The sequence below is a fragment of the Mus caroli genome, unplaced genomic scaffold, assembly GCF_978045245.1.
Source record: "Mus caroli unplaced genomic scaffold, Mus_caroli_1 scaffold_19, whole genome shotgun sequence".
Taxonomy (NCBI): domain Eukaryota; kingdom Metazoa; phylum Chordata; class Mammalia; order Rodentia; family Muridae; genus Mus; species Mus caroli.
The window spans coordinates 39,562,110-39,590,000 of NW_028227274.1; the positions used below are offsets into that span (position 1 = coordinate 39,562,110).

Genomic DNA, 27,891 nt, shown 5'->3' on the forward strand with positions numbered 1-27,891 from the left:
TGAGTCAATACACATCACTCAGCACAGTGTTACATGGCTTGACTTGTTATAACCTCACAGCCCTATAAGATTGGAGCTACCACCAACCCTTTTAACCGTGAGGAAGTGAGACACAGGTAGCAGAACTGCCTACAGGTGTACAATTAATAGGTATCCAGGCTCCTCAGCTATGTGCCCTCGACCTGGCAATTCCTGGGTAGAGGCCATACTCACTTCACATGGTAGGTTGGCTATTAGCTTCCTAGGGCTGTCGTATAAATTGCCACAAACTTGGTGTCTTGAAACAACAGAGAGTTATTCTGTCACTTTCCTAGATGTTAAAGTCCAAAATCAAAATATTGGCAAGGTGGGGGGGGGGGGATTTTCTCCCTTGCCTCTTCCAGCTTCAGCATCCCTGAGCAGTCCTTGCCTGATGACGCCATCACTCCAATCTCCACCCTAGTCTTCCCATGACCATCCTGTGTGTGTCTCCCTCTACATCTTCTTTAAAGGTCACCTATCATCATGCTGCATTAGGTCCCACCCTTTACATTTGCAAAGACTGTTTCCAGATAAGATCTCCTTCACAGGTACCAGAGGTTGGGTTGCAACACGTTTGTGGAGTGAAAGAAAAGCAGAAAGCACAACTTAACTCCCAGTTGTTGCCACAGGCAAGCAAAATACACAACATTTTTTAAAATCATAAAACTAGGAGAAAAGTCAGTGTCCCCAAACCCAGGGGATGAGAGTACACATCACTCACCTGGAGAAGGTACTGTACGTGGCTAGAACGAAACAGCAAAGTGGGAAAATACTAAAGACCTCAATGAAATCAAAACACAGCACATACACTAGTGGGCAAACCATTTATTCTCCTAGTCCAGTGAATACCTATGGAAAACAAAACAAGCAAACAAAAGAACAGTCTTCCTGAGGTAGCTTTGGGAGGAGGGTGTAGGAAGAGGGAGGGGGAGGGGGGGGGAGTTCTCAGACCAGGGTGTTCTTAAGTTCAGGGACTTCACAGATTTCGTAGAGTTGAGAAGTTCTCATCTTGAGTTCTCGGGCCACCTGACAGATGGAGAAAGGCCAGCAGCAATGCACCACCACACAGTCTTCGCAGAGGGTCCCCTAGGGCAAGACCAAATTATACAGGACCATTTCTGTCTCTAAGAACCTGTGTAACGTTATTGCTGGCCCATCCCACCTTCTGCTTCTAAGATCCCCAAACACTTAAGTTAACACTTCAGACACTAGGTAGCCCAAGTGTCCAGCAGTGGCTGGTCAAGAACTACAGTTCAGAACCATGCCCCTTTACTTTTTGACATGTGCCTCTTACTGAAATCTCCTATTTTTCTTTTTAGTGTCTCTTAGACTCGTTATACTTAAGTTTTTGTACTGAATAATAAACTAAAATGGTTCCAAATCCCCATTGTAAAAAGGGATAGAAAGTAAAGAGTAAATCTCCCTTCCCTTCCCCCAGAGCTGGGCCCAGCCACCCAGCTACCTGCCTAGAGACAATCCAGGCAAACTTTCCTATTCTTACCAGCTCGTGTGTATGTGTGTGTATGCATGTATGTGTGTATATATACATGTATGTATGTTTATATGTGTTATATAATATATATTCCTTTTATTTGAATAGTTACATAAGTCTATGTCTTGTTTTTTTCATATAAAGATATTTTAGAGAGCATCCCACAAAATAACTAGATACTGTATGTGAGAGAGAAAGAGGAGTCAGTCTGTCTGTATGTCTATCTGCATCTGTGTCTGTGCCCAACACAAAAGGTTCCTTTTTGAAGACCATCTGTGTCTGTGCATCTTGGCTCTACTGAAAGATAAGGACCCCAGGAAACCTCCTAAATAAAGTCTCCATGTGCCACACAGGCTACACGAGTGCATCCTCCAAATTAAGTTTTATTCCATCTGTCATGTCTTGAAGTAATAAGAGACATATGTGGGGTTTTATTTTTGTAGATGGTAGGGGACAGTAGCCATAACCTCTTATTTCTATGCATCAAAGTACATCTCATGGAGTATAAATTGGCCAATGGTTTGACCAAGCCTGCTGACCAACAGTCTTCATTATAATTTCTTCTAGGAAATAGCCCTTACTATATAGCATTTTAGTTAAGTAAACAATGAAATCAGAACTTTTGTCCCCCATGGTTTTCCACTAAGTGTGAATTTGATAAACATCTTCACCAATACACCTCTCTCTCTCTCCCCCGCCCACCCTCTTTCTATCACTTTAGGAAATCATAGTGATTTGAAAGCATCCAGGTTTTCAGAAAGATTGAGTTTCTTACATACCTTAATTGACCTTACCTGTATCCTATGTCTTTCTCTGGTGCCAATTCTCAATGCAAAGGTAGACCCTGGTAACAGTGGCCAACAAAGACACTCTCCGTAATGCCTGGCAATGTCACACTCAAGACACATGGGACAAAGCAGACCCCAGAAACCTGTCAATTGCACATAAAAGAAAACCAGCATTCTCAGATATTCAGGGAACGACTTCATATCTTAAATAGATTCACAACCCTGCACCACCAATTTCAACACTGCATTGTCTGCCTGTAACCAGGGACAGCGAATGATAAACAATTTTCAAAACTCGAAGTTAGAAAATCGCCGTTACCTAGCCACATCAAAATTGTGTTCTTTGTTGAGCATTGCCAAAGCTGAACCTGACACAATTCTGTTAGTATTGATTATGGTAACTGGCTTTTACTCCCTTGTCAAAAACGGTGAGCAATTTTTGAAATAATTGATGCTTGTTATGTTCATCTCATTTCAGGACTTAACATGGACCTAGAATACTAGAATATTCTTGAATAACAGATATCCCTTTCGATAATAATGGTAGAAAATCTTTTGGGTATGCACTGGCTGTTTCCTATTCTTACCAGGATTTTATTCTATTTCTCAGATCAGGAGTTATTCTAATTTCTGTTAGCTTCACCGAGCCACTGACACTTGTCCATTTGAATCTGTAAACTATTAGGTGATTGGACCTGTAAGTGTCATCTGGAAATGGTTTCTACTTATTAGTTCATTGGCTGTTAACTATTGATATGGGTTGTTACACAGACTAAATGGACTGTCTAACGGGAATTCTATTCTAAAGATGTTTGAGGCCACAGAGCCTTTTGAGAATATAATGGCTGTCATGAACTTGTTCAGAAGGGAAAAGAGAGTACAGACCCAAAGGTGGGCAAATTGTGCATTCCTTTCATGGCACTCATGGAGCCACTGAATGGGCCACAAGTTAAGGGATCCTGACCTGCAGTTTAGATGTAACATCATCTAACATTGCAAGATGACAACCCTGATATTTTCAAATAATGGGACTATGAACCAACAAAAATGCCATGATGACCAAACTTCAGAAACAGTGTCTTAGTTAGAGTTATCACTGCTGTGATGAAACACCATGACCAATGCGACTTGGGGGTTAAGGGTTTCAAACAACTGCTCATCATTGAAGGAAGTCAGGACAGGAACTCAAGCAAGGCAGAAACCTGGAGGCAGGAGTTGATGCTGCAGAGCCCAGGGAGGGGTGCTGCGTACGGCGTGTTTCCCCTGGCTCGCTCAGCCTGACTTCTTTTAGAAACCAGGACCACCAGCCCAGGGGTGGTCTTACCCACCATGTGCTGGACCCTTTCCCATCCATTACTAATTAAGAAAATGTCCTACAAGCATGTCTACAGCCCAATCTTATGGAGGTGTTTTCTTAATTGAGGTTCCTTCCTCTCAGATGACTTTAGCTTATGTCAAGTTGACATAAAACTATCCGGCACATATTCTAAACATTTTTTTTTTTTTTTTGGTTTTTCGAGACAGGGTTTCTCTGTATAGCCCTGGCTGTCCTGGAACTCACTCTGTAGACCCGGCTGGCCTCGAACTCAGAAATCCACCTGCCACTGCCTCCCAAGTGGTGGGATTAAAGGCGTGCCCCACCATGCCCGGCTTATTCTAAACATTTTAACTGAGGGTAATTTTATATTCACAAGTGAACAAATCGTAAGTGTTCACTTTGGGTGAGTTTAATAATTGCATTCACTTATACATCAGGAACTATGGATTGTTGCTCTCCCTGTGTTTGTCACATTTCTATACAGTAAATCCCACCCTTCCCACCCCTATTCCTGAGAGAAACACAGCCATGACTTCAATTCCCATAAGGAAGTTTTGCCTTCTCTCAGCCCTCATATCTCAAGAGAATCACATTTATTTTTATAACTATTTTGGTTTTGTATATCATGTATTTTGGGGGGTTGTTTTCATTTTTTGTTTGTTTTAGATCTACTCGTGTTATTATGAATCTGTAATTCTTACTGTTGGATAAATAGCATTTCATTGTATGAATATTCTACAAATTGTTTAACTATTCTCCCAGTAATCAACATTCTATAGCTCCATATTTTATATTAATACCACTATGCTTTATGAGTGTTTATATGCCTTTATTTGGACATTTAAGTCTTTATGTGGACATACCTTTAATTCTATATGTTGATATATGTTTCCTTTTATTTGGGTAGTTTCCTGAAAGTGCACTTCCTAGGCCATATGTTTAATTCCACAAATACAGACGAATAATCATTCAAAGAATCTGTCCTATTGCATACCCCCTCCAACAACGCCTGAGACTTCTAACAGCTTGCTTGACATCATCGCCATCACTTACTATCACTAGAGCTTTTATTTTAGCCATTGGAGTGTATGTACAGTGTTAGTCACTGCAGCTTCTGGTGCACCCAAAACAAAGGTATGATAGGAACCATGGAGCCGAGAGCAAACTGAGGGTAGCCTCAAGTAATTCTGAGACATTTTAACCTGAATTTAAAAAAAAAAAAAATCCTGACTGGAGATACGGATCCATGGTAGTATGTCTGTAGAATGTACAAGGATCAGTCCCCAGCACCGAAAAATAATTCCCATGCGCATGAGGAGACTCTACCCAGCACTGACAACGAGTCTGAACAACCGAGAAAACAGAGGGCTCCCAGCATCGGCAACCTTGAATTAGGGCAATTTGAAATCAATGGCACGTTCGGTGAAGATTATGAAATACTGTAAATTCCCACAAACAAAGCAATTAATTAAAATGCGCTTAATTGTAAAGCTGGCAAATTAAGCACCTGATCGATTCTGTTTACACGGCTCGGAGCTGTAAGCACACCATAAAGAAGCTGATTATGCCTTGACACTCCTGAGCCTCGTTGTTAGGACCCACAGGCTGCTTTTCTTTTTTCTTCCAGCTTTTAGGAACTTTATTTTCCTTCCACCTTTTCCCTTTGCTCAGGTGTCTGTACAGCAGCTCAGCCGTGGACCACTCAGCCGTGGCTCCAACCCACTTGGTGGCCTGAGCTGTGGGAGCTGCTGACCAGTCCTCAGTGGCTGGCTGCGCACTCTAGTCTTGGGTGGGGAACTGCTGGATGGGCACAGAGGGCACCTGCGCACCCTCAGACCAGTCAGCCACCTCAGGCTGAGCAGCAGTGAACTCAGGAGCTGGTGCGGTCCGTTAGCCATGAAATTCCTTCTTGGTCACAGCCTTCTCAGCAGTAGCCTGCTCCTCCTTCTCAGTATCCCCTGGGTCTCTGTGGAAGTGAAGATCAAGCATAACCTCCCATGGATGCCCAGGGGAGATAGTATCTCGCATGCGGAGTACTTCCCAGGCCAGCATCCACCACATCAGACCCACTGAGAGAGCTCCCTTGTTGTTGCATGGGATGGCAATGTCCACATAGTGCAGGGGAGAATCTGTGTTACACAGAACAATTCTCTACTGGGGAATCTCAAATGGCCAAGAAGCACCTAAAGAAATGTTCAACATCCTTAGTTATCAAGGAAATGCAAATCAAAACCACCCTAAGATTCCACCTCACACCAATCAGAATGGCTAAGATCAATGCAGGTGATAGCAGATGCTGGTGAAGATGGGGAGAAAGAGGAACACTCCTCCACTGCTGTTGGGATTGCAAGCTGGTACAACCACTCTGGAAATCAGTCTGGCGGTTCCTCAGAAAACAGTTCCTAGACATAGTACTACCGGAGGACCCAGCAATACCACTCCTAGGCATACACTCAAAAGATGTGCCAACATGTAACAAGGACACACGCTCCACTATGTTCACAGCAGCCTTATTTATAATAGCCAGGAGCTGGAAACAATCCAGATGACCCTCAACAGAGGAATGGATACAGAAAATGAGGTACATTTACACAGTGGAATACTACTCAGCTAAAAACAATGACTTCATGAAATTCACAGGCAAATGAATGGAACTAAAAAATATCATCCTGAGTGAGGTAACCCAGTCACAAAAGAACACACATGGTATATACCCACTGTTAAGTGGATATTATGGGAAAAAAGCTTGGAATACCCACAATATAACCCACAAACCATATGGAACTTAAGAAGAAGGAAGACCAAAGTGTGGATGCTTCAGTCCTACTTAGAAGGGGGAACAAAATGATCACAGGGGATGAGAATAGAGGGAGGGAGGTATCAGGGAGGGAGAGAGGAAGGGGAGGGAAAAAGGGGGCAGGATCAGGTATGAGAGGAGATGAGGCGGGGGGGGGGGGGGCCGGGGGAAGTACAGAGAGTCAGGAAATTGAATGGATTGTTTAACAGTAGGGGATGGGGAACTGGGGGTAGCCACCAGAAAGCCCAGATGCCAGGAAAGCAAGAGGCTCCCAGGACCAAACAAGGATAATATCAGCAGGGTTCCCAATGGCAGCAATAGCATGACAAGCAACAACTTCTCCTGGGCCCTCTTCAGATTTATGATGTAGATACCATCACTTTTCCTTTTGTAGATGTGCTACTCCATCTGAAAGGCAAGGTTGGTGCCACCTAAGTAGGTTCCTGCAGCAAAGAATTTGAGGACATCCTCTTCCTTCGTGTGTAGGACATCAAGGGCTCTGGACATTGTGTAAGTTTCCCTTTAAATTACAACAGGAATTAAGAACAATGCTGTATGGACCCATTGTCTCTGGGTACCACGGGAAGGAAAGGTCTATTTATTATTATTATTATTATCGTTATTATTAATCTCTCTGTCAGATAGCCATGCTATTATAAGTGTGCTTTTTAGATACTCATCTCGCTTTTCTACTGAGGTGATAAAACACTATGACCTCAGTAACTTATAAAAGAAAGCATTTAATTTGAAGGCTCATGTTCCAGACGGTTAGTCTTTACCCATCATGGTGGGGAGCATGGAGGCAGACAGGCAGACATGGAACTAGAGCAGTATCTGCGAGCAGAACTTATGTCTGATCCACAAAAAAGAGGCAGAGAGGGAACTAACTGGGAATGGTGGGCTTTTGAAACCTCAAAGTTCACCCCCCCCAAAAAAGTAATACTTCCTCCAACAAAGCCACACCTCGTAATCCTTCCCAAACAGTTCTACCAACTGGCATGCCAAACATTCAAACACATGAGCCTATGGGGGACATTCTCATTCAAACCACAATACTCAAAGTCAATCATTTTGAAATAGAGTTCAGCTGTGGTTCATTAAAAAAAAATGTATGGCCCCGGCATGGTGACGCATGTCTTTAATCCCAGCACTTGGGAGGCAGAGGCAGACAGATTTCTGAGTTCGAGGCCAGCCTGGTCTACAAAGTGAGTTCCAGGACAGCCAGGGATATACAGAGAAACCCTGTCTCGAAAAACCTATATATATATATATATATATATATATATATATATATATATATATATATATATGAAGCCCAAACTTTTATTCCACAATAGCTAATATTCATACAGAATTCATTGTGTACTAAGCTCTCACTGAAAACATTTTGTATATATTAGTTCACTTGATCTTTGAAATAATAATATAAAGTAGGCACTTTTATGGCCTTCATGATAGCTTGCCCCATAACTGCAGTACTTGTGGGACTCAGACAATAGGATCATGAGTTCAAGGACAGCTTATGATATATAGGAAATTCATGGATAGCCTATTCTTACTAAGACCCTATCTCAGAAAACCAATTGGTGAATAAAATAAGTCCTCTTGCTATACCCATTTTACAATTAGCTCACCTAATCTCCAGAAGAATTGAGCAATTCCTCCTTAAGTTTATAACATTACTAGGGAAGGGCAGAGACCAGATTCCTACTATTATATATATATATATATGTCCATATGCTCTCATGTTTTACATTTCCATCCTGCCATAACACATGTGGATTTGCATATTCCAGGACAGAATGCTCATTATCACTATGGTCTGAACTCATGTGAATCCCTTCGGAAGAAGCCTCTAGGCCAAGTGTCACTGCTCTGCCTGATGAGCAGTGTGGTTGGAGATGAGGATGCTTAGGCTAGACTCCAAAAGAGATGCACAAGAATAGAAGGATGGTGTCTTTTTTTTTTTTTTTGAAGGGGAAGGCTTTACAGTGATAACTGAGGCCAGGGTTAGCATGTAGAATATGGGAGGGACTCTAATAAATCCATGTATGAAAGAAGATGGGAGAGAAGGAAATGGCACAGGGCATGAAAGGGTAGCTTGCTGAAAAGGCAATACCAATGGCCAACAGTAATATTAGGAAGGCATATTAATATTATCAGAAGTCACTTGCTCTTCACAAGAATGCTCCCTTTTTAATGTATGCTTGGGGACATAAAGTAACAATACGTGGATGTGGAAATTGGCCTAATCACATTAGATGATAACTTTGCTCAGTCTAGTAAGATTCAAAACCCTCTAGGAATGAATAATTTCACTTATCAACATCCAGAGTAATGCTATTCAACTGCACACAGAAGGACCTACAAGAATAGTCACTGCAGCACTATCTGTATCGTAAAATTTTAAATTGTAAGTGTATGTCAGTGGGCTAAAGATCAAATAAAACATGAGTGTGTAATCACTAAGAATGTGGCAAAAGGACTGGAAAGATGGCTCAGTAGTTAATCAGTAGTTGTGCAACCATGAAGACCTGAGGTTGGATCCCAGCGCCCACGTAACAGGCTGGCATACCTACCTAAAATACCAGGACTGTGGAAAAGACAGGTGTGCTAGGGCTTGATGACTGCCAGCCAAGCTCTAGATTCAACGAGAGACCCATTCTCAAAGGAATAAAGAGGAGCATGATAAAGGAAAGTATCAGGTGCCTTTCTCGGGCCTCTGCCCATGCACACTGGTGCACACACCTGCACACACACCACTCACACACATAAACTTTTTTCTAGAAGGATGCAGTAAGAGATCAATTAAATACCAACATGGCTAAGTCTCTAAGATTAATTTGAATTTTAAAAAATCAAATTGCATAATGGGTAAGCTTAATACCATTTATGCTTTGCTTAAAGAGTTACAAAGCAATAGCATATATTGCTAGTGGATACACAGGTTAATATAGAGGAAAACCTAGAGGGAAATGTTCCAAATTGATCCTTGTTGTTTCTCTTGTTTAAAAGCACAAACTGGTTTTCACAAAGAGACATGGGCCCTTTTTCTGTAACATCTTATTTATATAAGGTGAATGTATCAGTGGGTTATTAGTCATATATTGTCTTCTTTAACAGAGCTCAAGGTCAATAGGGATTTGTAGCATACATTCAGCTTCTTTCTTTATACCTACAAGTTTGGTGGTTACATCAACTCCCTCAGCCTATCTAAACTTCCCTTGTGTGTGGAATGCCGTCCTTCTACCTCACAGGCAAGTCAAGACAAAGACAAGAAACTACGGTGTGGAAGGCCCAGAGAGCAGGAGTAGGAAAGTGGGTGGAAGCTTGAGCGCACCACATTTCAGTTCAGTTATTCCAAAGGACTTGAACCTTCCAATAATAGGACACTTTAGAGAGGAGTGGAGCAGGCTCATGCGTTGCCAGTGGGAGTGTGAATTAGTTCACCTTCCAGAAGGAAAGCCACTAGGCAACACCATGATTTAAAGAGGCATGTTCTGTTTGGTCAGCAAATTTACCCATTAGCAGTTACCCAAGACAGATATCCTCATGCCATGAAAATATGACATCTGAATAAGCACATTCACACAGCATTGGTTTGAATAAAACACATAAAGGTCCACCAATAGGAGTTTCAGCATAAATAAACTATGGTACAAGGGGATCCATAAAGCAATTTAAGAAATTAGCTCCAGATGTGCTTATGTAGTGTTCACAACCTAAATGTGTGATGAAATTAAAACAGAGGTGCAAAGTAATGTGTATTTACAGTCCTTCCATTTGTGTACATTATGTACACAAGTAAGTAAAAGAAATCTGCAGTTTGAGGGATGCGCCAAAATATCCAAGGAGTATAACTATAGTTGCTATTCCATCCTTTGGCCATCTTTAATGTTTTTTTTCTGTTTTATTAATGGGGCTTTTAAATTTTAAAACATATTTTCTTTTAAAACTTTCCATAGCCTTATAAGTATGTGTACTCTATCTGAACTCCTTTTTTTAAAAACATCTATTTATTTATTTATTATATGTAAGTAGCTGTCTTAAGATACCCCAGTAAAGGGGATCATTACAGATGGTTGTGAGCCATCATGTGGTTGCTGGGATTTGAACTCAGGACCTTCGGAAGAGCAGTCAGTGCTCTTAACCACTGAGCCATCTCTCCAGCCCCTCTATCTGAACTCTTAATGTAAGAGTAGCAGTCTCAGGGAAGAACAGGGTGGACAGAAAGTAGGACACAGTGCTTACTTCTCACGAGTTCTAGGGACCTTGATACAAGGCAGCTGAGATAAATACTGACTCAGTGTGCCTTTGCTCTAGGTCAGAGGTCAGTCATGAAATGAGAACCTCTTGACAACTGGATGAGGGCCAGAAAAGAACTCAGTCAACAAAGGGAGTTTCTTTTCAGATTGTTCTTGTTGTTATAAGAGTGATACATAATCTTCATGGAGATATTAAAGAGATAATAAAGACTGAAACATTTGTCAGTCTGCCATGGGTAGACATCTGCTATGAATGCTTATATTTGTATCCTTCTATATTTTTTTTCTAAATGCTTTCACTGCCTCCAGATGCAGCCTAGTGAACACAGTTTGGCACTCACTCAGCTTCTTGAATCCAAAACCACAGGTAAGCCAGGTGTGGAACCATGCACCCTCAATCCCAACACTCAGGAGTCAGAGGCAGGGGGATCTCTATGAGTTCCAGACCAGCCAGGGAAACATTGTGAGACCCTGTCTCAGAAAATAATAAATGAATAAAAAATAAAACTGTACACAAAATACCTTTTTACCCATTAAACGTCACTCTCCTACATGACTTTTCATGGACATGTAATAATTCAGTGGATGGATCCAATATGTATACCATCCCAAGCGTTGCTATGGTAACCAGTGCTGCGGTTTTAATGTTCCTGGTAAACTTTGCAGAGAATTTATTTCATTAGACTAAGCTCCTAGGAATGTAGTTATCAAGTCAATAGAGGATGAGGGGAGCTATTTTATCTATCTTTGTCAACAATGGATTTTATCATTTAAAAAAACTTTGAAAATACCACACTTATCCTATGAATAGATCTACATTGTTGAAAAGCACATTTTTTTTTTTCAACTAAGGAGTAGGCTTGAGACACTAGACTGGTTGAGCCTCTCAGAGATCGTTTACTCTTTGACCTTGTGTTGGGGTAGCTTTTCCTCGGGGTTGGGGGTGGGTGGACTGAGGGGTGGAGTACGGAAAATGGGGGTGATTTAAAAGAGGCGCTTAAGTAAAAAGGAAACCCATACAGATTTTCCTGTCTCTGCAGACACTGAAGAGTCCGGTGCTCCAGTCCCCACCAGTCTGAACAATGGCTGCGACTGTGGTCCTACCACTGGCTCCACGGATCGGCTGTTTCACCACGACATGAGCTGGCACATGGCTCCTGGAGGGTCAAGGATGATGATTAACTAGTTAACAAAGATGCAGCAGAATGATAACCATTAATCAAAACAGAACAATAAAGAGGAGATATACCTGTGGTGCTGATCTGAGGCTCTGATTCTTTTTTTTTTTTTTTTAAGATTTATTTATTAGTATAAGTTCACTGTCACTGTCTTCAAACGCACCAGAAGAGGGTATCAGAACTCATTACGGGTGGTTGTGAGCCACCATGTGGTTGCTGGGATTTGAACTCAGTACCTTTGGAAGAGCAGTCGGTGCTCTTACCCACTGAACCATCTCACCAGCCCTCTGATTCTTTTTTTTTTTTAAGATTTATTTATTTATTTATTATATGTAAGTACACTGTAGCTGTCTTCAGATGCACCAGAAGAGGGCGTCAGATCTCATTATGGATGGTTTTGAGCCACCATGTGGTTGCTGGGATTTGAACTCTGGACCTTCGGAAGAGCAGTCAGGTGCTCTTACCCACTGAGCCATCTTGCCAGCCCCAAGCCCTCTGATTCTTAATCTAGACTGACTCCATCATCTTTCTCTTTCAGCATGTCTTCCCTGACTTTTATTTGGGGGGAGGGGGCCCATTAAGGAGCGACCTGTCACTCAAGTTCAATGTCCAATATACTAGCCTAGTGTTTGGCAGAATTTCATAGTAGTTAAATTCACAAACTTGAAACAAAGACATCAGATCAGATCCCAGCATGCCCCTCCATGGTGACATGACCTCAGCTAAGTGGTTTAAGCTCCTTACTTCCTGTTAGTTCAGATGGGTAAACTATCTGATGAGACTTATTTTATAAGTTGAAAGTCTATTGTTAGTGTACTGTCCCCAGAGTGACCATCACAAGGTGATGTAAGCAATAGCCCAAGAATGATGCACCTTTATTGAAGAGAGGATGACTAAGTGAACACCTGGAAACCTGAGGGAGGCCACTGGAGTCCACATGTTGGATGACACCAATGCAGAACATCCCACAACCGCACCACAAAGTTTAACTTGGAGTTGATTTTTCCTTAACAAGGATGGATATTTACACTTTCTGTAATTCTAAATTAGGAAACAAATGCTCAAGGAACTCCAATGGTGAGGAAAGGAAAACAAAAAACAAAACAAAACAAACAAACAAAAAAAAAAAAACTCCCTCCTCTTTCTGAGGTGGAAAGATTTGCCTGGATTTCAGCCAGGAAAATGGTACCAGTCAGGTGCCATTTAATGAAGGTAAGCTGCTTTAAGCTTCATGGGAAAGTCAGGTCAACTTGGAGTCAACTTGGGGCCTAGAATGAGTCTGAGCCTGCACAGCGTTGTCATTATCCTGTTATGTACCTCTCTTAAGGCAAGTCCTATGAAGTGTTTGCACCTGATCGCTTGTGTGCTTTGGAAAATTAAGGAAGGATCTTGCCTCTTATTTTCAACAAAATAAGCAAGGCACAATACCGTTTCTCTAGGAACCATTGTCACAGTAAGTCACCAAGTTCTAGATGCCCTAGACCTGAGAGTGAGACATGTCTGAACAATCATAAATTTTTATTACCCTAAGTAGATCTTCAGACTTGGACCAATAAATTCAATGAGAGGTTACGATATCATGCTATGCCTTCTCCATCACGCCAATACTGCCTGCTAGAGTCGAACATGAAATGTCCCCTACAGACTTGTGTTGAAGGTGATGGTATGATTTGAAGAGGTCCTGGATACTCTAGGTGGGAAGGCCTATTAGGAAGACATGCTTCATTGGAATCACCTCCAAAAGTTGCCTTTGTAGGGGCCAGAGACCATCCTTTCCCTCCCCCGCTGCCTCCTATCTACCCTAATGTACACATTGTCTTCCTTCATATGTTCCCACCATACAACCTCAACATAGGCCCAAAGGCAATGGGGCTAAGAAAATTATGGATTGAAATCTCTGTAACCATAAGCCAAAATACATAAGTCTTCCTTTCGGTTGTTTATATCATGCATCCTGTCACAGTGACAAGATGTGACAAAGTGACAAAGCCCAAGCATTACCAAACAGGAAAGCTTGTTCAAACAAATTCCAAAGCCTTGCTCCCAGATCAACTGGGGTCTCCAAAGAAGTCCAGAAGTCAGTACCACAACAGGTTTCCAGGTAATTCTTAAGCAAGTGTTCTGCTACCACCTGACAGCCAATGGTGACTGCAGTAGCTTCCAAGTCTTCACCAGCTAGGTAGTGTCCATGTGACAGGAATGGCAAGGAAACAGAACAGAAGGTAGACAAAAAGGGAGGATGCTTGAAATACACCAAGTCCAGTGATCCAGTGAGTCATCCAGAGAATCCTACACCAGGAAGCTGCTCAGAACTATGTAGTGTGCCCCAGAGCATCCCCCATCCCACTGCCAGGCATTACAGAGAATACTTAAGGTCTCACTAGCAATTTAAGATCCTGTATGTTCTTGAAACTCGGGAACCAAGTATAAAACATAAATTGAGGCTAAATCAAACGCTAAAAGTTAGCTTTATGTCCACATCATTGTCAAATAGAACTTAGGAATTTTGTTGTTTGGTGCATTTTTGTTTTGGTTTTGTTGTTGTTGTTGGTGGTGGTGGTGGTGGTGGTGGTGTTTTTCTTTTAAAGATTTATTTATTTTGTCTGTATGAGTGTTCTATCTGCATATATACCTGTGTGCTAGAAGAAGGCTTCAGACACCATTATAGATGGTTGTGAGCCACCATGCGGTTGCTGGGAATTGAACTCAGGACCTCTGGAAGAGCAGCCAGTACTCTTTACCTCTGAGCCATCTCTCGAGCCCTGTTTCTGTTTTTGAGTCAGGGTCTCACTATGTAGTCCTGGCTGGCCTAGAACTCACAGAGATGAATCTGCTTCTGCCTACAGAGTCCTGGCTTATGCTTATAAAAATAGTTTATTACATTTAAAAACACATTTAAGCTTTCTTATTTCTCAAAAATTCCCACTGAGGCATAGCTGCTGAAAAGCAGAAGCCAGTGGCTAATTAGTTCCTTATAATCAGATAATATCAAACCAAACGTGTAAAAGGACCTTTTTACTTGCCTCTCAGATTCCTGTGAAGAAAGAGAATTATATAGCATGTGTATGTGTTCGTGTTATTCTGAAGTGAGTAAGGAGTTATTTCTGTGGATTACATACACAGTGAAATACATATTAAGGCCTCTGCCCCCAGGACAGTTGTATATGGAGATGATTCATGGACTCACAGGAAGCAAAGTTCAGTGGGTCAGAAGGATGGGATCCTAGTTAACCGGATATATGAAGGGAAAGGTCTCTGCCCATATATAGGAAAGACCAAGAAAGCACCCTATGAGCCAGGAGAGGCCTCAAAGACCAACCATACTCTCCCAAGCCCAGACTTCCAGCCTCCAGAACAAAATGAATTAGTTCTCATTAATTCCACATGACCCAGGGTTTTTGTTGGTTTGTTTGTGTGCTTTTGCTTTGTCATTGCCACTGATAAACATTTGAAACTGGTCCTGAAGAATTCGCTTTCATATCTATCTCCCTCCACGTGAGCTCCTTGTTGCTAGGGGCACATGCTGTTGCTTCTCTTTGCATGCCCAGCAGCCAGCACACTACTCTAAAACTGAGTGCGTATGCAATAAATATTTGCTGATTGGATCAAATAGATTCACTGTCTCTCTTCTATTGTATTTGAGCCTTTCTCAAATCTAGCTCCTCTGAGCTAAATTATGCAACTTGAACTGTGTTCCAATTCTGTAGTAGAGGACATAACTCTCAGGTGTGAACCTGATGAAATAAAAGCAGAGGGCGGCCTAAAAGCTTTCTGCATCTGTCTACACAATCCAAGGCATTCCTTCTTGATGTGAAGCCTATCCGTGAGGCGTCCATCATTATGCTAAGAGCCTCAATCATCTCTGATTTTAGTGGAGGGATTTCTGAGGGCTGAGCACCTGGATAAGATTTTTTTTTCCCTGAAATGAACCATTTACAGCTTGCAGCCATAGACAAGAATTTCTTGCTTCTATCTTAAAATTATGTGCGTAACACCTTTTATCACAGCAAGGAAGCCAGTCTTCTATCTACTCCAAATCAAGTAACTGAGAAGATAACTTTTACTTGTTGGGAAAAAAATTACTTGTGTGTGTTTGCCTAGTTTTGAACTCAATAAGAATTCTAATACTCTAAATCCTTGGTGGCTTTATATTAAAATGTTTAGATTTATAGATGCTGGCTACGATGCTTCAACTTAAGCTTATTGCTCATATGTCATGATTAAAATGCCAGTCCCTCCCTGGGTACTTTCTATGTGCTAGGCATTTAGTAGTCCCATTAAGAATAGAAAGATGACTAGGTATGACAGTGTACACCTGTAATCCGGTACCTGGGAGAATAAGGCAGGAGAGTTGAGACCATCCAGGTCTGCATAGCAAGATCAATCTTATCAAAAGAGAGCAGGAGAGAGGGAGGGGAGAGAGAGAGAGAGAGAGAGAGAGAGAGAGAGAGAGAGAGAGAGAGAAGAGAGAAGAGGGAGAGAGAGAGAGAAGAGAGAAGAGGGAGAGAGAAGAGAGAAGAGGGAGAGGGAGAGGGAGAGGGAGAGGGAGAGGGAGAGAGAGAGAGAGAGAGAGAGAGAGAGAGAGAGAGAGAGAGAGAGAGTCAAACCAAGAGCAAGAGCTCATCCTATTCTGGGGCTGCTATGGATGAGATTAAAGTAGTTATTGTAACTTCTTAGGCAGCTTGTCTGTAAATGTCCCCCAAGGGATGCTTATGCCACCCTGAAGAACAGGAACAAGTTAGGACATGATGGATGCAGCCGATGCCCACAAAACTATGCTAATCAGAGAAGCTGTCCACTCACAAGCAGAAAGATTTGTGCCCACTGAATTTCAAATCTAGCTCAGCTATAGTCCAGTTCTTTATGCTTAAGAAAGACTTCATCACTGCCCTCATCTCTGGCCTCATCTTCCTCCTCCTTCTGTGTTTTAACTACTCAAGCTCAGTTGTCATGAGCATTCAACAATATCATGTACTTGGTGCATTGGTAGGCATACAATTAATGGCTGCTGCCCTTAACATGATTCAGCATCTAGTATATAACATGGACATTCATTGCTACCCTGAGGAAGAGAAATCTGGCTCAGGTTTTTGGTTTTGTTTGTTTGAGTCGATATACCTGCTACCCAAATGCCTTGAAATATAGTTGGAATGACCAGCAATCTCAGTTTTTCAGGAGAAATATTTTAACTAGGATAGAGAACTTTTGGTACTAAAAGCAAGATGGTGCTGAGAGGGAAGTTTTAGCTAGTGGAAATAGGTGTTTGTGGTGTGTGTGTGTGTGTGTGTGTGTGTGTGTGTGTGTGCGTGTGACAGCAGTCAGTCTCATCTGCTCCTCCTACCTAGTAATGCTGTCAGATTGGTAAACTATGCCATGCCTCTTTCTGGCTTCAGTCTATTCTGACTCCCTCTTCTAAGAAGCTGGGCACCTTCCCCACCAAATGTTGACTATCCCCTCATGTTGAGTACACCAATTTGGGCAGTTTCTGCTATTCCTTTAATCAAATTTGCAGTGCTAAGAATTTATTGTGCCTTCTACTCAAGCCTTCTTGTTTACTTCAATTCTTAATTAAAGTCAAAGGTCTGAGGTTTTTATATCAAAGGGATGGAAATTACAGGCAGACTCCAGAAAGAAAGTTTCCCTTGGGTAGGATGGGACATTTTAAGTTGAGAATGAAGTGGTTTGCTTTAACTCAGGAAGGGGCCTTCTCCTTCCACAAGCTAAGCACAGTTGCCCCCTTTTCAAGTACACATAGCAATAGGTAACTCCCACTTTCCCCACAAGCCACTATTCTTTCCCTGGCTCCTTTTACAAAGAGATTGGCTAGATGTCCCAATAAACAGCAAAACCTGGGTGGACAGTCACCTGCCTTCCTACCTCAAGTTCGAGATTAAATGCTCATCTTCAGAGGGCATGGGTGAGAAGAGTGGTAAGTGTGTACTGAGCACGGAAATGTCCTTGCACCATCTGGAGAAATGATGTCCCATCCAGCTCATAGTTAGAAGTGTCTTCTTGCCACCTGGCTATCCTTTCCCTTGGACAATAAGGAGACCAACTTGAAACTTAGATTCAAATCAAAGGGAAGCATGCCTTTAAACAGAATGTTACCTTGGTGTTCTGGAAGCTGAGGTCATAGCAGTCTGAGAGACATTGTACTTTTTTAAATACAGCACATGCCCAGCTGAGGGTCTGTCCTTTTTATTTTCTAGTCTGAAGGGAGAGACTGGTGGAGACACACTCTACTAAGTACTCACCTTGTTAAGTGCCACTAAGCTCCATGTCTCCTGTCTCGGAAGCTGCACTTTTCTACCCTATTAGGCAAGGCTTCATCAACAGGAGCAGTGGTTCAATCCTGTAAGATGACACAATTCCATAATTTACCCAAAAGCAGCATGGGAAAGGTCCTACAGCCTGGGGATTGCCTATCCAGGAAAAAAATGTCTTCAAAGGATCAGAAAACCATTAAGAAAAACAATTGAGGACAGACTATCCCCAACATATAGAAGTATTGAACCCTATATTTCAGTTACCAATGGGGGTTAAAAAACCCACATCATAAATGCCTGGAAAAGTGAAGGGGTTTTCTTGAACTCAAATGAGCCTTCTCCTTTTGGATACAGAAGTATCCAAAGTGTGTCTTTACAATGGAAACTTCTGAGAGTGTGTGTTTTTTTTTTTTTAAAGGGGACGTGGCCTGAGCTGAATGCTCTGGAAATAACACCCAGGAAGGTGTTTCTGCAACAGAAAGCCCTGGAAGTTGTCACAAAGTATCATTAACAAGGGGAATTCTGGAATTTATCAAGTCTTGAAATAGAACAAACTGAGATAATTTATCTTCAAATGGTGCAATGAACGTACTGTTTAGTCTGAATTTCAACAAACTCCTAGACATGTTGCTAATAGAAATACATTCTGAGCTATTTTAAATTCTGTTAGTTGAGTGAAACAAAAGCATAAAGAAACAAGCCAACTTAACCCAATACATTTGAGACAATACAATGTTGGCATTCAATCTTTCTTTTTAAATGTGTGGGTGTTGTGTCTGCTTGAATGTCTGTCTCGAGTGCATGTCTGGTGCACACACGACCAGAAGAGGGTGTCAAATCCCTTTGGATCAGAGCCACTGACAGTTGTGGCCCACCATGTGGTTGCTAAGAATAGAACCAGGTTTTCTGGAAGAACAGCCAGTACTCTTAACCATTAAGCAACTGTTCCAGCCCCTTCAATCAATATTTTAAAAAGTACTACTGAGATACTGGGCTTTCTTTTGGCATGCTAAGTCTCTAAGATCTGGAACGTAAACTAGCTACAGCACATGGAGATCTGGTCCGGCTACAATTCAAGTGCTCTGAAGATTCGTGTGGCTAGTAGCAAAGCCCTAAGCGGCAGTACTCTCAACTTACTGTCACAGAAATGAGAGGAACAAATTAGCACCTCCTCCTGAAATTTGAAAATGTACTAAACATTCCTTTATAACATTCTCTAAGACCACTCTACCCGACTAAGGTCATATTCTACCCCACTTTAGGTTTTTGTTTTGTTTTAACATACAACTAGTTACACTTTGTGTATAGCATAGCTGAGAACAATTAGAAACTTAATTTATAATACCCCACGTTTGGGGTATTTTAACAGCGGTTCTCAACTTGTGGGTCACAATCTCTTTTCAAGGTTGAATGGCTCTTTCACAGGGGTCACATATCAGAATACTGTGTATCAGATATTTTCATCATGACTCATGAGAGCAGCAAAATTACAGTTACGAAGTAGCAATGAAAATAATGTTAGAGTTGGCGGGGGGGGGGGGAGGGGGAGGGGTTACCACAACATGAGGACCTGTATTAAAGAACCGCAGCATTAAGAAGGTTGAGAACCACTGCTCTAATATAAATGTAATGTCCAAGGCACTGAAAAGAAGAAAAACACTGAGCAAGCCATTAGTGTTAAGTCCATACATTTTTGTTTATTTGTTTGTTTGTTTGTGAATCTCAAGAGAGGATTTCTCTGTGCAGCCCTGACCATACTGGAACTCACTCTGTAGACCAGGCTAACCTCAAACCCAGAAATATAAGTGCATAAGCCCATATTCTTTTTTTTTTTTTTTTTTTTTTTGGTTTTTGAGACAGGGTTTCTCTGTATAGCCCTGGCTATCCTAGAACTCACTTTGTAGACCAGGCTGGCCTCAAACTCAGAAATCCGCCTGCCTCTGCTTCCCGAGTGCTGGGATCAAAGGCATGCGCCACCGCACCCTGCTCTAAGCCCATATTCTTAAGAATAGCAAAGGAATATACTTTCAAGAAGTACACCAAAATATTAAAACATTAAGGCAGGCATGGTGGTACACATCTTTAATCCTAGCACTTGGGAGGCAATGAAAGGCAGATCTCTAAGTTCAAGGCCAGCCTGGTCTACAACATATCCAGGCCAGCCAGGACTACACAGAGAAACCCTTTCTTTAAAAGCCAACAATAAAATATGAAAGTAAAACTATCATTTGATTCAAAAATGTATACTGACATGCCATATTAAGTTAAAATATCTGAATTTGCCCTAGAATCCAAGAGCTCCTGTGAGAAGACTCCATCTAATTACCTGTTTCTAACTTCCTTCTCGATCCTAATCAATGCTTTATCCTGAGCACTGTCTGCCAGACACCATCCGCCTTTACCTCTCGGTTCTTATCTACAAGGCTCAGGGCCTGGTCTTCTTCAGTCCCCACCTCCTCCACACACCCAACTGCAGTGCACAGTCTCTCCCACTCACCAAACAGCCTTACAACACAGGCAGCAGACCACAATCTCCTCAGCTCCAGACCAGCATCACGGGGCCTCTGTGCCATCTTTTGCTCCCACGTGCAGCTCCATGCCTCTCTGAGTCTTTGTATTTGCTGTTCCCAGGTACCTCGCAACTTTTTGCTTAAAGAAAATATAGGTACGTCGACCTTTGAACCTATAAGCTAGCTCTCATCTACAAACTTACTCTGAATATACACTTCCAAAACTATGTACCACATATTCTTAAGGTTATTTGCCAAGTTTCCTTTGTTTTCAGAGTTATTATTTTTCGGTGTGTATGTGTATGTGTGTGTGTGTGTGTGTGTGCACTTGTAGCAGTTTAGGCACACTATATGCATTGAGGAGCCTGAGACCAGAAGAGGGTGTTGTAGGTTGTTGTGGGTACAAAGAACAAACCTTGGGTCCTCTATTAAGAGCAGAAAGTATGTGTAGCTGCTGAACGATGCTGCACCTCTCCAGTCTCTCACTATACACTCATAACCAAGTCTACAGAATTGGTAGGCAAGTAAACCTTTGCCCCAGCATTGGCAGTGAGGTGGACGGGGGTGGGGGGGTGGGGGGGGGAGCAAGTTAGGGCCAAAGGAGAGAAGCATGAAAGAGAAATCTGATAACATACTTAGGATGTGTTGGTAACTTTAAAAAGTATAGAATATTCTTATATTTAATTCTATAGAAAGATATTTATATCTACAGATATAAATCAAAATATATTTATATAGATATAAATCTATAGAAAAATGTTTCCTCCTACTATTTGTATTGGAAAAAAAGAAATTGATATATAAATAAGTTGTCTGTTTTGGAAAGAAACACAAAAGAGATAATCAAGAAATTAAATAATAATGTTTAGCTATGAAGTAGGACATTTGTGAATGAATATAGTTTTGACTTTCAAACAGTGTATTTTACTTATTTAAAAAGAAAGAAAGACAGCCATTGCAGTACATTGAGCTCCATAGAGGCAGCGCCAGGGCAAGCGCGAGCCGGACAGGCACTAGGTGACTCTGTGTCTCACAGAGGAAAAATCAACTAAGCATGAGCAAAGGAGATCCTAAGAAACCGAGAGGCAAAATGTCCTCATATGCATTCTTTGTGCAACCCTGCCGGGAGGAGCACAAAAAGCAGCACCCAGATGCTTCTGTCAACTTCTCAGAGTTCTCCAAGAAGTGCTCAGAGAGGTGGGAGACCATGTCTGCTAAAGAAAAGGGGAAATTTGAAGATATGGCAAAGGCTGACAAGGCTCGTTATGAAAGAGAAATGAAAACCTACATACCCCACAAAGGGGAGACCAAAAAGAAGTTCAAGGACCCCAATGCACCCAAGAGACCTCCTTCGGCCTCTTTCTTGTTCTGTTCTGAGTACCGCCCCAAAATCAAAGGCGAGCATCCTGGCTTATCCATTGGTGATGTTGCAAAGAAACTAGGAGAGATGTGAACAACGCTGCAGCGGATGACAAACAGCCCTATGAGAAGAAGGCTGCCAAGCTGAAGGAGAAGTACGAGAAGGATATTGCTGCCTACAGAGCTAAAGGAAAACCTGATGCAGCGAAAAGGGGGTGGTCAAGGCTGAAAGGAGCAAGAAAAAGAAGGAAGAGGAGGATGAGGATAAAGAGGAGGATGATGAAGATTAAGAAGATGATGATTAATAAGTTGGTTCTAACACAGTTTTTTTTCTTGTCTATAAAGCATTTAACGCCCCCTGTACACAACTCACTCCTTTTAAAGAAAAAAATTGAAATGTAAGGCTGTGTAAGATTTGTTTTTAAACTGTACAGTGTCTTTTTTTGGTATAGTTAATACACTACCGAATGTGTCTTTAGATAGCCCTGTCCTGGTGGTATTTTCAATAGCCACTAACCTTGCCTGGTATAGTCTGGGGGTTGTAAATTGGCATGGAAATTTAAAGCAGGTTCTTGTTGGTGCACAGCACAAATTAGGTATATATGGGGACAGTAGTTTGTTTTTTTGGTTTTTTTTCCTTTTGGTTTTATTTTTGGGTTTTATTTTTTTTCATCTTCAGTTGTCTCTAATGCAGCTTATACGAAGATAATTGCTGTTCTGTTAACTTAATACCACTCTGTAATTGCAAAAAAAAAAAAAAAAAAAAAAATTGCAGCTGTTTTGTTGACATTCTGAATGCTTCTAAGTAAATACAATTTTTTTAAAAGAAAAAGAAAGAAAGAAAGAAAGAGAGAGAGAGAGAGAGACGGAGAGAGAGAGAAAGAAAGAAAGAAAGAAAGAAAGAAAGAAAGAAAGAAAGAAAGAAAGAAAGAAAGAAAGAAAGAAAGAAAGAAAGAAAAAAAGAAGCAGGCTAGAAGGTTAGTTTAACAGTTAAGATCACTTGCTTTTCTTGCGGGGAACCTGAGTTCAGTTTCTACAGCTGGCTCCCAGGGGCCATTAACCCCTGCTCCAGGGTATGTAGCCTCCAAAGCCAGCCTGGGCTAAAGTGAGACCCTGTCTGAAACAACACAAACAGACAAAAAAGGAAGCATCCTGACACTTCTGTATAAAGATTAAAAACTTCTACGGACCGGCAATTATTTATTAAAAATAAATAAATTAATTAATAAATTAATAAATAAATAACATGGCCCAAAGGTGAAAAAATGCAAGTTTATTAGATTAGAAATCAAAGAAGAATTGGGATAATTATGACTACATACAGAACTCAGCAGTTAGAAATGAAGTCTATTCAGAGCCAGCTTGAGATTCTCAGAGCAGAAGTATGAAAAAACCATCCTGACTCTCCAATTTGCATGAGCTCAGTGAACCAGGTAGACCATGGTGTCGCCGATGTCCGTGCGCAGCCCGTTCTCGGTGAGGTGGACTTTCTTGCTCACCAGGTCCACGTGGAAAACGGCGTTCTCGGAAATGAGTGTCTTCTCACTGTGCTCTCTCCCCAGGACTGGAACTCGTCGAGGCCCCAACAGAGGATCATCAAACCGCATCAGTTTCACTTTGGAAAGATCTACAGCACAAGAGATGGGCAACGTGAGCACTCACAGCGTCACAGGCTGACTGTAACAGCCAGACACAAGCATTTTCATCCTATTTTAGGACCCAGCGTCAGAAGCAGAGCTAACATCTAATCCGCATCCCTGTCCAGCTTTACACCTGAGCCCAGACAGGCAGGTCCTGTGGGACGCATTCGGGGTGTGAAACCGAGAGGAGGATGAACCGCGTCTTTTCCAGTGCCGACCTATGGTCTAAGTCATCGTTACACGCTTCAGTGCTTCAACGAGCCTCTGCTGCTCCGGGATGCGCTCAGATTGGGAAGGACCTTTTTAAGTTATTTTTGGAGCAGTCCCAATCACTGTGAGAAACAGTGTTACCTGGTTCATCGTTGACTCAAGAGGTAAGAAGTGTCTATAGCACAATCTGGTGAGAATTGAGACGAAAGAGCAGTCAGAGGCAGTTGCAGTTTGGAGGTCTGCTCTAATGTGACCTGCACTTAGCCTGCTGCTGCTGGCTGGTAATATGGCTCCTGACTAAAAACAACCATGACAACACAAACAACAGCCAAACGAGCGCTTGCCCTATCAATAAATTTATGATTTAACAATCAGGTCAAAAAGTTTTTCTTTAAGCAATTCTGAGACTTCTCAACATCAAACAATTCTGGTTTTATATGGTGGGGAAATCCCGATGGCTCCTCCTGGGTCTAAGCATAGTGTAGCCAGGTGTGCTTCACCTGCCCCTCCCCAAAACACATTTCCTACATTACTCCTAAGCTTTTCTAACACAGACCACTGGGTGGGCTGTGAGCTGCATTCCCTTGTGGTATCTCAAGAGGACAAAGCTTAGCTTTGTAAGGGATAAGAGATAAAAGAAGACATCAATGCAGCTGGCAGCCGTACCCAGAGTATAAGTCTTCCAGGCATTTTGTTCTCTCTGGGAAACAGAGTCGGAAAGGTTGCAAGTTTAGAGAAGAGCTCTCAGGGCTTACAGAGCAATTACCTGCATCTGCCATAAAAGCAAACCCTGCCTGCGAGTGCTCAGAGCCTCTGCAGAGACCTTACACATCCCACCCCAAGACAAAGCACAGGCCTTGAAACTAAAACAGGAGGCAGGCAGGCAGGCAAGCAGAGCATCACCGCGGCCTTCCTATTTGCATGGATACAATTCATGGCAACAGCTACTGCGATTTCATCTGTGCATCAGTGGCACCAAGTATTCTGCTATCAGCGTAGTAATAAGTTCTGCCAGAAGATTTTATACATTCGCTGCAGCTCTCTAACGGTCGACCCTCATCATTTCAACCAAATCTAATTTAAACTATTTCAAAGAAACCTTAACACTCAATCGGGCTTCTAAGTGACAAAACATATTTGATTTGATGTTTTGCCATGTAGTTCATTACTGCCAATAAATTCATAGGGCTTTCTTAGTGGCCTTCCTATCTGTTCTTATCCTCGATCTCTCTCATCACTAAAAATGTTGAAATTTAAGTCTGCAACTACACAAGGTTTCAGGCACTTAGAGAAAAGATAAGAGCGATTGAAAGCCCTAGGGACTGGTGATAGGCAACGGAGCCTCACCTCCAGGTTATTAGTTCAACGTGGCTTGGGTCTGAGTGATTTAAAGTCATTATCATCAAGATTTGCCCAGTGGCCTTTGTGGAGTGAAATGATGGTTTGAGCCGAGTGTTTCCCATACCTAGATCATAGTCACCCTTAATACAATTGGCACTAATTGGGCTGCTTGCTGTCTGCTGCAGCATACAGACTATGAAGTATAGTATTGAACTGAACTGCTTTTCTAGCCCACATATTCAATATGTACATATCAAAGCAATCTGAGGGCCTATGGAGAGTATCAAGATTAGATCTCTTCTGTGGATTCTTACACAAATGTCAATTTCACACTTTGCTAATGCTATCCATTTTCCAAAATTTACAGCAGTTTCTAAGACCAAACTTAAAAAACTGTGTATTATTCACAGCTGGTCTGAGTAAAGAGATAGGAACTACAGCAGATTCCATGAGAAAAGACAACAGATAGAAAGCCATGTCAACACAATGCTGAAGAATTCAGTTAGTGCTCTGAGTGCCTTTAAAAGGAATGGTGATTTAACAACTTTTAAAACTATTTATTAAAATTTTATTTATTATTTATTAAAATTATATTTAAAATTATTAATTAATTTTGTAAGTGTGTGCACTCCCGACATAGCATGCATGTGTAAGTCAGGGACAATTTGTGAAAGAAGTTTCTCTTCTTCTACCACACCATGAAAACCCAACTGAGGCAATCAGCTTGGCAACAAATGCCTTCGCTCACTGAGGCATTTCCCTGTCCCTGATTTAACACTTCATAATACAGTTGGCAATGCAGGGATACATCCTCTAGTATACTACAACCTCATAATAAGGACCCATGAATCCCTACAAAAAACCCATTTTCTTTCTTTAAAAGCCACTCTAATGTCTTTCAGGGCAACAAGTTTTTCCTATTATAAAATCTGATTAAGACTAAACAAAAGCAATACAATATAAGAAGGCATAACATGGATTCCTAGATACTCATTTTTCTAAATTTTCAAGTCCCGCTTATTTGTTCCAAAGGCACATCTACCATTCTATGGCATTTCACTGACTAAGGAAATATAATAAATTCCTGTATGGGCTGCAGAGATGGCACAATGCTTAAGCACTGCTGCTCTTGCAGAAGACTCAGATTCAATTCCTAGCACCTTTGTTGGGTGGCTTGTAATTCCAGGAGATCTGACCCCTCTTTCTGACTTCCATGGACATCTGCACTGGTGCATATACATAACTCAGGCACATGAATACACATATAAAATAAAATAAAGATATCTTAAAGAATATAGATGAATCTTGGAAAACTGTGTATGTGTGTGTGTGTATGTGTATGGAGGGGATATGCATGTATGCTCACATGTATGTGGGTGCATTCACATATACATGTGTACATGGGGACCAGAGGTCAGTGCTGGGTGTCTTCCTCTAACACTCTCCACCTTATTATTTATTAAGAAAGGGTCTCAGGGGCTGGAGATATGGCTCAGCAGTTAAGAGCACTGACAGCTCTTCCAGAGGTCCTGAGTTCAATTCCCAGCAACCACATGGTGGCTCACAACCATCTGTAATAAGACTGATGCCCTCTTCTGGTGTGTCAGAAGACAGCTATAGTGTACCCACATTAAATAAATAAATAAATAAATAAATAAATAAATAAATAAATCTTTAAAAAAAGAAAAAACAAGAAAAAGAAGAAGAAAGGATCTCTCTGAATCTGAGCTTGCTATTTCAGCTGGGCTGGCTGGCTATCTGAAACCCATTTGTCTGCACACATCCTTAGGCATTAGAGTTACAGCCATATGTCACTACACCTGGCTTTTTAAAAATGTTTTAATGTAGGTGCTGGGGATCCAAACTCAGGCCTTCACATCTGCACGGCGCTACTTTACAAACAGCTATCTCCCCACACCAACCCATGGGAGACATTCTGTTTAGTGAAATAAGCTTAACAAGAAAGGGGAAACAGCCAGGCAGTAGTGGGGCACACCTTTAGAGTCTGCACTCAGGAGGCAAAGGCAGACGGTTCTGTGAGTTCAAGGTCAACCTGGTATACAGAGTGAGTTCCAGGACAGTCAGGGCCACACAGGAAAACCTTGTCTTAAAAAAACAAAGGGAGGGAAGGAGGAAGGGAGGGAAGGAGGGAAGGAGGGAGGGAGGGAGGAAGGGAGGGAGGGAGGGAGGGAGGGAGGGAGGGAGGGAGGGAGGGAGGGAGGGAGGGAGGGAGGGAGGGAGGGAGGGAGGGAAAAGAAGAAAAATACTGCTGGGTAAAGTGGTACATGCCTATAGCTCGCTACTCAGGAGCCCTGGCAGGAAAAGGGCTCAAGTTAGGTCAGGGCTGAGTGAGGTAACATGTCAAAAAAAACCCCAAAGAAACAAAAAAACAAAAACAGAAAAAACTTCCGGCTTTAAAAAAAGCTTATTAATAAAATGCATCTAATTTTTAAAATACAGACACACCGGGCGTGGTGGCACATGCCTTTAATCCCAGCACTCTGGAGGCAGAGGCAGGCGGATTTCTGAGTTCGAGGCCAGCCTGGTCTACAAAGTGAGTTCCAGAACAGCCAGGGCTAAACAGAGAAACCCTGTCTCGAAAAACAAACAAACAAAAATCAGACACACTAATTCTACTTCTGTGAAGTACCTAGAATAGGTGGAAAGAGTGGTCACAGGGACTAGATTAGAGGAAGAAGCAACAGG

General features: G+C 41.8%; 2 protein-coding genes across 2 annotated transcripts in view; both read right to left on the reverse strand.

Moving 5' to 3' along the window:
* Positions 1 to 841: 841 nt before the first annotated feature.
* Positions 842 to 17,922, reverse strand: Plac8l1 (PLAC8 like 1). The gene is made up of 4 exons (XM_021150997.2): positions 17,737 to 17,922; positions 11,702 to 11,838; positions 2,308 to 2,444; positions 842 to 1,107 (listed from the first exon to the last, which is right to left on the reverse strand). Exons 1-4 carry the CDS (start codon positions 17,853 to 17,855, stop codon positions 967 to 969), a joined length of 534 nt encoding a protein of 177 aa, XP_021006656.1. The 5' UTR covers positions 17,856 to 17,922; the 3' UTR covers positions 842 to 966.
* Positions 17,923 to 23,246: 5,324 nt separating this feature from the next.
* The window catches only part of Lars1 (leucyl-tRNA synthetase 1), a 63,212-nt gene continuing 58,567 nt past the window's right edge, over positions 23,247 to 27,891 (reverse strand). Inside the window, exon 32 of the mRNA XM_021150615.3 lies at positions 23,247 to 23,621. Within this exon, the coding sequence (XP_021006274.1) occupies positions 23,416 to 23,621 (206 nt within the window). The 3' untranslated portion in view covers positions 23,247 to 23,415. The remainder of the gene's footprint in view (positions 23,622 to 27,891) is intronic.

Excerpts from the sequence above, each read along its gene's own strand:
- Plac8l1 (XM_021150997.2), bottom strand. The coding sequence starts at position 17,855 with ATGAGCTGGATGGGACATCATTTCTCCAGATGGTGCAAGGACATTTCC. Across the intron at positions 2,445-11,701 it reads CTGCAGAGACAGGAAAATCT|GTTTCTGGGGTCTGCTTTGT; the intron begins GTATGGGTTTCC and ends TGCAATTGACAG. Across the intron at positions 1,108-2,307 it reads GAGAAAGACATAGGATACAG|GGGACCCTCTGCGAAGACTG; the intron begins GTAAGGTCAATT and ends GTCTTGCCCTAG.